General features: G+C 50.7%; 1 protein-coding gene across 2 annotated transcripts in view; it reads right to left on the bottom strand.

Moving 5' to 3' along the window:
• Window positions 1–473: 473 nt before the first annotated feature.
• ARID1A (AT-rich interaction domain 1A) overlaps window positions 474–10,788 on the bottom strand; it is a 61,341-nt gene continuing 51,026 nt past the window's right edge. For both annotated transcript variants that reach the window (XM_074807308.1, XM_074807309.1), the window contains exons 13-20: window positions 8,382–8,514; window positions 7,838–8,010; window positions 7,525–7,675; window positions 7,241–7,372; window positions 7,034–7,130; window positions 4,701–5,574; window positions 4,269–4,399; window positions 474–3,428 (exon numbers count right to left, since the gene is read on the bottom strand). In XM_074807308.1, coding sequence (XP_074663409.1) covers window positions 1,704–3,428; window positions 4,269–4,399; window positions 4,701–5,574; window positions 7,034–7,130; window positions 7,241–7,372; window positions 7,525–7,675; window positions 7,838–8,010; window positions 8,382–8,514 — 3,416 coding nt within the window. In that variant the 3' untranslated portion in view covers window positions 474–1,703. The remainder of the gene's footprint in view (window positions 3,429–4,268; window positions 4,400–4,700; window positions 5,575–7,033; window positions 7,131–7,240; window positions 7,373–7,524; window positions 7,676–7,837; window positions 8,011–8,381; window positions 8,515–10,788) is intronic.

The raw sequence follows: 10,788 nt of genomic DNA, 5'->3' as shown, positions 1-10,788 counted from the left end.
TGTCCGCTGGAAAACCCCGTTCTCTGAAGGAAGTCAAGAGTCCACACCACAGTTCCAAGAAAATGTGAAAAATGCAAGGGGAATGAAAATTTTCCATTTTACAGAGCTGAGAGGGAACTGCCTCCCTGCCGAGCAACAGCCTTTTTCCCTCACCCTGCGAACTAAGTGTCTCTCTGCCACAGCTTCACCTCACGCTCCAAATCCGCTCCTACCCGAGCCTAAGCAGCACCAAGCCAAAACTCCATCGCTGAAACAAGCCAAAACAGAGGCAGCAAAGCCAGACCAAAGGCAACGGGGTGTCCAGAGCAAGACAGGACTTTGTCACCCCCAGCCACTGCTGCACCACGCGGGACCTCTGAGGTCTCCGTGCCGCGTGGTAAGGAGGAGCTGACCTACAACATCACGTCTACAAGACCTGACAGCACTGAAGTCACCTCTCCATCCTGCTAACAAAAAAAACCCTTACAAACATCTTACCAAGATTTAATGTACATTTATTCTTAACACGTGGAACATATAGTATAAAGATTTCATACTGAATAAATGATATTCATTAAGCCAAAAAAGGAAAAAAGGGAGGAATTTACATCAAGTTTTTAGCTACATCGTCTGAAATACAAATATGCAGAATTCATCACTGAAAAATCTCAATTGTGTTTCTTCATCAGGAACTTCAACTGAACCTAGAACTTTTTCACACCTCGATTAGAAAGAAAACAAAAACAGGAAAAATAAACTATAAGTTGATTGGCTGCTGAGACAGCAATGACTTTATACACAGAGACCTGTACAGCATCCTCCAGGGAGGGATGTCTGGCAAGAGATTAAATAATTGTGTCTCGCTTTTGCAGGTCATCAACTCGTTAACTCGTCATACTATAAAGGGGTAGGGAGAGGGGGACAAAACTGCAAGGAATCTTAGGGTATGTGCAATGTACAACGTCATATATATATACACACGTGGCAGCATTCAGGCTGCGGCTAAAGGTTAAAACCAGTTCTAAGAGGTGATCTCAGGGTTATTCATACAATCAAGGAGGAAGAGAGAAAGAGGTCAGGGTGTTGTAGGTTCACACATGATACTTTGGGGGAAAAGCCTTTTTTTTTCTCCTCAACATTAACTAAAAACATTTTTAAAAACTACAGCTTGCTGCTGATCCAGCTTTTTTTTTTTTTTTTCCATGTGAGACATTATTACAGTATGTTTACAGTTTAAGGTGTACAGTACATGAAGTTCTACACGCTACTGCACAGGCCTCCCTTGGACAAGGTCTGTTCACAACTGGTAACTTCTTGGTTCCTGCAAGATTGTGAATGTACAACGATAAACCACACAGAGTTCAGCAGTCACTTTTGTCCTTCAGAGTTTACCATTAAAAACAGTTATGAAAGTGGTGCCTGTCAATGTGATAACACGGCAAGTCGTTTTCCCCAAACTCACTGTAAACGACAGTAACTTTGGTTAAAATAAAAAAAGTCTTCTATGTAGACAGAACTTTGTCTCCTTTAATAAGGGATTCAGGACAAATTTGAAGGGCAGGGGAAGGGGAGAGGGAACGGGGACATCTTTCCCCAAGGGAGAAGCAGGACAGCGCAGGGCAGACAGTGGATTCTGAGGTGGTTTTGCATAAATAAAGGGCAACAGTCAGTTTCTAAGTTCTCCACTCACGCACACGCACACAGGGTCTCGGATCCCACAGCTGTCATGACTGGCCAATTAAAAACAGTACATCACAAATAACTTGTGAAACCAAAGAGTTCATCAAAGGCGACACGGAGATGTCCAACAGCCGCGACTCGTATAACGTGAACTCCGAGTGGTTCTCGTCCACCTTGGCCAGGGCGAGCAGCGCCCGAGCGGCTCGGCGCATCATGTCCACGCTCGTCGACTCAAAGGGTGGGTTCTGCATGTGCATCAAGCCGGCCTGGCTCTGCTGGAACTGCGTGGCGGCCAGGCTGTCCTCCAAGAAGCCCAGCAAGTTGCCAATGCTGCCCTTCTGCACAGCAATCGCTCTTGCTGCCAGGCTGTCCCCCTGTGCCAAGTTGGCCAGTAGTACCACAGCCATCTCTCGACACACCGGGTTCTTTCTGTCACTAAGGAACCGCACCATGGTGCTGTACAGCTTCTCCAAGCGACTGAAGGGGGGAGTTGCAAGAATCAAATCCACATTGTTGTCCTGGATGCTGAGTTTGCTGAGTGTTTCCAAAACCAGTCTCTGAGGGGAGAGGACCGCGTTGGGCCCCAGTGTTGGAAAGGGATCCTGGGCCTCTGCGGATGGACACACTGCCCAGTGGAGGAGTCCATCCAGGATAGGCAAACAGATGCTTTCCGGGTAAGGGGAGAGGTCCAGCTGGCCAGAAATGTTGGCCAACGTGACCAGTGTATTTTCACGCAGCATCTCCAAGCAGTCCCACCACCACTCCACCTTGTTGCAGCTCACCCCTTGGTCCTGCTCCTCCTCTTTCTCATAGGTCAGGGGTGCCTGTTTGCGTTCTGGATGCTTGTGGTGTAAGAGAATCAATTTCCCTAGAATCAGCAGCAGCCCGGGATGTTTAGACATTTCAAAGTCATTGCCCGGCACAAACGATAAACTCCTGATGATGTTAGAGACGCAGATGCAGCGCTTGGCCAGAGAGTCCTGCCAGTCTAGGAGGGTGCAGAGGGGCGTCTCGTCTTTACTGTGAGGTTCGTCCTCCAGAATTTTTATATTTCTGTGGCTCTGAGCTGGACTAATGCCAAAGGGAAACTTGCTGCTTTCCTTCACCGTTTCCAAAGCTTTGACCTCTTCCTCCTCCCCCGCCAGGGAGCCCGGACGTGCCGAAAGCATGTCGTCCATGGTGGCAGTTATCCTCTTCTCCGAGGAGCTGTCGGATGGAGGAGTCTCTCCTTCCCTAGTGCTCAGATTGCTCTCAGCTGCTGAACGTTTCCTCAAGACAGAGTTGCAGGAAGCTCGTTTATGAGTCAAAGGTAGCTCCGTCTTGCTCTCAAAGTGGGTCTGAATGTGCTCGGTGGTATCTCCGCCGCCGATCCGCCAGTGCAGCAGCCCGCTTTCGAACTCCTGCACTCGCCCCAACTTGTCTGAGTAATCTACCACAAACGGGTCGTTTTTCTGCACGACCTTGATGGGAAGCTTGTCAAATTTACTAACTAGTTTCTCCTCGCTGCTCTCCAGAGGTACTTTGTCCTTGCTCGAAAACGCAGCCTCCTCCTCTTCCTCACCCTCCTCTTCCTCCTCACAGTTCAGGCTCCGTGGTTCATCATCCTCCTCCCCTTCTTCATGAGAGGAAGCTGAAGATTTGCAGAACCTTTCGGGATCTAATAGTGTTCTTTGCCCTGGGTCTCCCACCTCATATTCCTTCAGGATTCCAAAGATCTCAATCAGGCAGCGCCGGAAATACTCCACCAAGAGTTCCAGCAAGCCTGGCAGCTACAGGGGAGGAGAAAAACGGGAGGGGAAGGAAGGAAGGGAACAGTGATCAGAAAACAACTTAGGCCAACGTGAGCAACTGGGAAAGCAGGGCATAAGGGGCTAAGAATTTAAGCAGTGCTGTTAATTAATGAGTTCATGCTGGCAAGGAACTGTTCGCGAAAGAGAGCTTTCTGTCCTCTGAGAAAAGGAACAAAGGCAAAACCAGATACTGACTGTCAGTACCCAAGCTGCGCCCCCTCCTCACACACGTACCTGTGCACACACACACGTGCTCTTGGTTGTATCTCCCCTCTGGTTAATACACAGGGAGGTGAAGGGCAGTGCTAAGCAGAACGACCTTTACAGTATTGCCGAGCAGTTTTTACAACAGCCACAGAGGCACGTGGCAACTAACTGAGGAAGGCTGGGCCTCTGGGTTGGCACCCCAGCCTCACCGCGCGCTGTCCCGAGGAAAGACAGAGCCGGAGGTGAACGAACACCACCAACACCCGAAAACGCAAGCGGCCTCGAGCCTTTCGTAGCACTCTCGCTGCGAAGTGCGTTATGGCCTCCCCATTATTGTTCGCTTCCTCTGTCCCCGAGGCAATACATCCCACCAGGGAGGAGAACACACACGCCTGCACGCCAACGAACGTACAAATTACAGGGGCCAGTGAGTAACCAGCACCCAGCTACCCAGACCCCACGCTCTCTTCCGACCTGGCGTGCTCCGCAGGTACAGGGATGTCCGGGAGTCCGGCCCTATGAGGGCACGAGCTGCTCGTTGTTATCTCGCTGACAGAAAAGCCTACAAAATTAGCACTTCAAAGACCTGCATCAGAGAGCATCTGCACCCACCTGGCTGAGGTTGAAGGTCATTATGCTGTTGTCATCATAGAGCAGGATGTTTATGGTATCTAAGGCCCACGTACTTTCAGCTAGCAGCCCGGACTTCAGAGACATCATCACTCTCCAGGCTTCAGGAGTTCCTGTAACATAAACACATGATACTTCCAGCTCCTGGAGTTTAAAAACAAAAAGACGACACTTGATCCTGCTTTTTGGACCCATGAAGGGCAGAGCCTGTTTAAGATGATGTACAGACTATATGTACCAGCAATCTCTCTGCAGGCAATGTCAAAATGATGTCTGAAAACACAATTAGTCTGCAAAAATGTAATTCCTTCAAAGCTGGCAGAGCCCCGCCACTCGGCAGCACTGTACCAAGGGGTAGCAGCAGCACCCATCCCCTTAACAGGCACAAGGAGAAAAGCAGGAGTCTCCTCTTACCAATATCTTTTGCTGTCAGCCGTCTCCTCTGCTTCAACACAGGTTGCGTAGCTTCTACTGATCCCGGAGGGAAGGTGATGTCTCGTCGGATCATGGGAGGCTGGACAGCTGCTGGTGTTATATGCGAGGCAGGGACTGGCGGTCCTGCCTTCTGCATTTTTATCCCCGAGTGCAGGAATGGAGATTTACTAGGAGAAGTGCGATTCTCCAGAGGTCTGGGCAGAGGTGCTGGGCTGGATACCTGAGGAATGTGATTCTGCATGCTAGGGGGGTTCTGGTAGTTAGACTGGGGAGGCCTAGTCATTGGGGGCACAGGGGCAGAGGGACCATAAGGAGGTTGCCGGTTCCCGTGGGAAGGCCACGGTCCCTCGTGGTTGACCCTCTGGTCTGAATGCAGGATTTCATCCGTTCGAGTCACTCCGTGATAAGCAGGCCCCTGGGGCGCAGAGCCGGTGCTCTGCCGATTCGGGTAGCTGTACCCTATTTCGTTGCGGCCCTGCCACATGGCACCTTGCTGCGGGCCCTCTGGAGCAGACTGTATGGGACCACCCATCATCTGAGGAGGCAGGTTTTGTTGAGCATTGGAGCCTGGGGGAGCCGAGACCCTGTCTCTGCCAAATTGGAATGGGAACTGGTTCTGCGGCCCCGCGGCAGATCGGCGGTCAGCAGCAGGGTATGTACTCCCATACTGGTTATACAGGTCCTGCTGGGGAGACGGCTGTGCAGTTTGCTGCTGGCTCGGTTGCTGGGTCTGCGCTGGAGGCAGCTGCTGCTGCGTCTGCCCCTGCCCGGCACTGTACGGGACGTTGTACATCTCCCCTTCGTGTCGCTTGGCAGGCGGGCCGTAGCTGCCGTCCATTGGTCGCTTGTAATTCTACAGGGAAAATACAGAAGATTATCCACTCAGGAACAAGCAACCCAAACCTCAGCGGGTAGAGCTACTCGGAGCCAGAGGATGTGCCCCACGGCGTGGCCTGTAAGAGGGCAAGACTTGTCTCGTCGTTGGCCATAGCCAGTGTGAAGCTGGATCCGTCTTTCAGTTTCCCAAGCCAAGACCAATTCCTTGCGGCTGGCTGGGTAGTTTCCTTGCGGATTCTACAAGGATGCCTCGGGGGCAGAAGTCTGCCCACAGAAAGGACTTTCCTGTAGAAAAGACTCAGCTCTGCTATACATTCACTGCAAACCAAACTGTGCACAGGTCCTTGTTTCCTTTCATATCCAGGAATTTTATCAGGCCCTATTTCTCTTCTATTTCCTGGAAAACAGAGGTTTCTGCTAAAGCATCAAACAAGCTAAACGAAAAACTGTTGTGACTTCCTGCTTCTTCCTTTCCTGTAGATTTCAAAACACATCTCTGAAAGGAGCAAGAACCCCCCTCCTACTTCTTCTAAGTGCCAATGGAGAAAACAGTCAATTGCCAAGACAAAATTAAAATCCAAGATCCCTCTTGACTCCAAGGGTCTACGCTCTAGCTGCTATACAGTCTACTCAGAGGCTCCACGGTCATGACTGGCTTCAGATGGAACTCTAGGGCTTTAAAGATGACGAGTACCAGAGTAACTCGAACTCTTGGCTCAGCGCCCCGTGGCTCTGGTTGCAGAGCCAAACTGCAGAGCAGTTGGAATTATTCTTAGCACAGCTCAGCGAGTGCCCTCTCTATACTCTCCTAAACCAGAGGACTCAAAATTATCAGGAAAACATTATGGGTCCTGGCACTGATACAAAGAGCAAGTCATACATAAGGATTATGGAAAGAGATAGATGTTCATTCAAACTCTGTCCTGAAACAAACCTGATGTTTCTGAGAACAGCAAGTAGGAGGCAGTGGGGCAACGGAGGAGTGCAGGCAGGTCTGAAGCCTTTATCTGCAGGCTCAGTAAGGCAAAGGCAGAAAAAGCCCTGGGTTGTGCAGAATGATCCACCTGAACGAGCTCCCCAGAACGACCAAGGACTTCCCCAAACAAACTCATCTGATCACTTGGACCAAAAGCGTTACAGAAACATGATGGGAGTCAGAAAGTTCCAGAGGGGCAGAGAAGCCCAATAAAGCTTCCTGATCTCCTGCTGCCTGACCAGAGCACGCATGTCTGCAAACTGCACAACCTCCGTTCTCAGAACATTGTTTTGCTAACACAACACTGGAAACACTAACTAGAACTTATTTAAACTATTTGGAAAATGGAGGAAAAGAAAGCCTCCTGTATAAGGTACTTAATTCTACACGTTCATAAGGCAAACACACAGCCCAAAGTGTTTGCATCCCCCCCTCTTGACAAATTTAACAGATAAAACTCTTCTCTCACTCGAACAAATCAAACTTTCTGATAATTTACCTGCTGTTGCTGTTGATACATCGTAGTTTGCTGGCTAGGGAAGGGGCTGCCCGAGGATGTGCCTTGAGTGGAGAACTGATTGCCATAGGAATCATGTCTGGAGAAGAAACAGATGCATTACTTGTCTGATCAGATGCATGGTTCACTTTCACAGTCTCAGAGCTCTCTAACCGGGAAGAGCTGTTTGTGGCAACACCCCACACAGACCTTTGCTGCTGCTGCTGCTGCTGTGGGTAGCGGCTGGGAGAGTACATCCCCGATTCAGGGGTGGAAGGCATGATGTTTGGCTGCGGAGTTCCGGTTGCTAAATTGCCCTCAGGTCCCATGCCGGGCTCCGTCCTAGATGGAAACAAAGAGAAAAACCCCACACGTCCACTTAAATTCACCCTTGCTCCCCAAAGGGAAAAGGATGATCAGCAAAGTCACAGTAGTCAAATAATTATTTCACACGAGTCGCACAAATCGGGATCTCGCCAGGTTCAAGTACCCACCTCACTCTGTCGTAAGGACCTCCGTAGGAATAGTGTTGCCGCTGCCCCATGGCCATGTTACCCATCCCTGGACCTGCAGCACGATTGTAAGGGTCACCCATACCACTGTTGGGGCCCTGCCCTGAGGACATGAAGGGATCGCTTCCTGGAGCTGAAATAGAGAAAGAAGGACCAATAAACACGTCTACCTCTGCCTTAGGAAGGAAGAAGGGCAAGCAGAAGGTCTCCTACAGCACATTCCAGCATACAGCCAGATACAGGGATTAGCACTCAAGGAGAAAATGGGGGGGAAAGCACACAAGGACTTCCTCACCTTTCCTCATACTGCTGTAAGGATCTTTATTTGGCTCGTAAGACATGCGACCCATCATGTCGGAGGTATTCATGCTGGGCTGGTACCCTGGATTTGGAGTCATGGAGTTCCGTTTCTGGAACGTAGGATCACTACCATCTGCGAAGGCATCCTGAAGGCCCACTGAGTTACTCCTGATTCAAAAAAACCCCACACAAACACAGAATTAGAGAGGCCCACAATGCTCCTCAGGATACTTTTCCCCATATGTTCCCTCTCAGGTGTTGCTATACCCTACAAGGACCACAATCATGGCCTCTAACAGAGGCACAAAGAACTGCCATTCTACAATACTGTCCTCAGACCCAATCCCAAAGTTATGATTATTCACACACAGATGCAGAGTCAACAATGTTGCTGTGAGCCGTTAACACAGGAGCAATGCCCCGGAGCCCCACCAAAACAGGTACTGGGGTCTCCAGCCATCTGCAGTAATAACCCAGAAGCGACCTCACGGTCACATCCCACATCCAGCGTAGTGGAAGAGGGTGCGATGGTTTCGTACCTGATGCCTGGCAAAGGGGGCATCTGACTGTGTGGCGTAGATGCTGGGGTTGGTGGCTTCAAGTCTCCTCCTTCTGCCATGGAGCTGCTGGTGGACTGAGGTGTCTGAGGACCCTGCATCGAGCCTGAACCCGCTGCAAGAACAGAAATGTTGTGTGAGCAGCTTTGCACCCTACAGATGCAACCCAGAACCTCCCAGAACATCAGCCTCAAGAACAGAGAGCAAAGAGTCCTTCAAGAAAGAGACAGATGAAATACAGCCAAAAAAGTACAAGGAGCTCAACATTTCCAGGACATACTGGGCCAGACTTCCCAGAAGAACCATGTACAGTAATCTAAAGCTGAGAGGGCGTGTTCATTTTCATCATGCCTTGATTCTTAACCACATTCCCTTTTCCACACCGTGCCAGCACTGTGGCACTGTGTCATGTTGCCCAAACTATCCAGCTTCAAAGGTTGAGGCTCTACAGCACACCTCGCACCAGGGAATACGGTGCTTCTTGCCAGGAGACAACCACTGACCCAGCACCCTCACACTCCTTCTACCCAGAAAGAAGGTGGGTTTGAACCCTCTCCTGGAAGTCTCACAATTTTTCTAGTGATGGAAGCTCCAGGACGTCAGCTGAAGTCACCAAGTAACTCTGAACAAGGCTCCTCTGCCTGCTCTGCCCTTCAAGAGGGGTTAATTCATGCAGGTTAATTCAAGCACCACTCCCAAGGATTCCTGGAACAGGGAATGCTGGAGATGCCGGATCTTTCACTGAATGACAAAACCCGTCCAGCAAGTTCCCTGGCTCTGTACGGGTTGTTTTATGCTACAGTAAGCTTTCATCAAAAATCCCAGGCCCATGTGTAATCCAGCTGTGCTGTGAGCTCTAGGAGCTCTCCTCTGCCCCTGGATCGCTGTGACAGTGTCAGCTCTCAGGTTCATATGCTCCTCACAGCTGGCAAGAGCTGAACTCTTAATTAATGTTTCCATTAGTTACCATCCCCAGCACCCGATATCCCTCAGCTTCAGCCCTGCTGGTTGATGAGTCATTTCAGCTATTCATTAAAATCCTCCGAGGTCACATCCAGGGCATGTTTGTTTACACCCCACCTTCCTGGCACCCTGTCCTCTTCTCCGTGACTCCTTCCCAGCCCGGGGAGGTCTCGGGAGAAGGAAGGGCAGAGGCAAGCTCAGCAGGGAGTTTCATTCATGGGCCCTCCCCGCCGCTCTCCTTCCCTCGTCAGTGGCGGTTCAGCTCCACTCGCTTCCCCCAGGAATTCGCCGTTTGTAATGCTGGCATCGGCAGGAAGAGGCCTCGAGACATTCCCTGCGTCGCTGCCATTTGGTGTTTGTCCCCACCCCCTGCCGTCCCTCCCACTCACAAATTTACACACAGTTGGAGCCGGGCCAGTTCCATGCTCTGGGAATTAAAACCCAACAGCAGACTGATTACGCCTCCCCAGGGACACGCTGCAGTTTGCGAGCAGGAACCCAAGAAGGTTTGCAGGAAACCCGTGCTGAGTGCCCACGAGGCAATGCCCAGCCCATCCAGCCAAGGCCTTTCTGCAAACACTCTTGGGTTTTGAGGGTTATGAATGCACACTGCGTGGAAAACAGCTCTGGCACCAAGGGCTCTACCTAGATGACTGTCCTGCAAGGCCTTTAGATGCTCCGCAGCCTCAAAAAGTGGGTAATGGAGGATTGAGCAGCGCAATCCTCATCATTCACAAAGTTATGCAGTAGTTGATTTGACAGAACAGGCCAAAAGGAAGCGCAAGCCAACACCAACAGGTTATAAAGTCTGCAAGGACAGCAAAGCACGTGTGTCTGCGTGGGATGACAGAGCCCTTCATCCTAATGATGGGACTCCAAAATGCCCCACTGTTGTCCACTCGCTTTTCAAACACGGAAGTTATTCTCCATAAGGATGATTCGCTGGGAGACAGGCAAGTGTGTGCAGGTCTGGAGGGGCCTCAGCAAGGCCCTGGAACAGTAGTGCCCACTGGGACTCGATGCTGCTCTAAGGCTCTTCAGCCTGGAGCTGAGCGAGCGATTTGTGTTGTGCCCTACACCCTCAGCTCCTGCCGAGCCAGGGGAGCAGGAGAGAGGAAGAAAAGCAAAGTGAAAGAGGAGCACGAACACGCTGAGTGATAGGGTTTAAAGGATCAGAGCGACCAACCATGCTTCAGTGCTGCCTCTGCATATTCCTAGTTGCAGGAGTCTGGAGTAAGACAAGTGGAGAGAAGAGTTGAAACAGGAAATACAGCACAGTCCTCTCGTAGCACGAATCAAACCTGTGGACTGAGTCAACAGAGCTGCACAAACGTGCAGAGGTTGGGATAGCAGCCCTGCAAATTCCTACTGCTCATGTGCTGAAGCAAGAGATCACCTGTACGGCAGCACAGAAGGCAGACTCACC

This window comes from Strix aluco, chromosome 26 (assembly GCF_031877795.1).
Source record: "Strix aluco isolate bStrAlu1 chromosome 26, bStrAlu1.hap1, whole genome shotgun sequence".
Taxonomy (NCBI): domain Eukaryota; kingdom Metazoa; phylum Chordata; class Aves; order Strigiformes; family Strigidae; genus Strix; species Strix aluco.
This window is presented reverse-complemented; position numbering and strand designations above follow the sequence as displayed.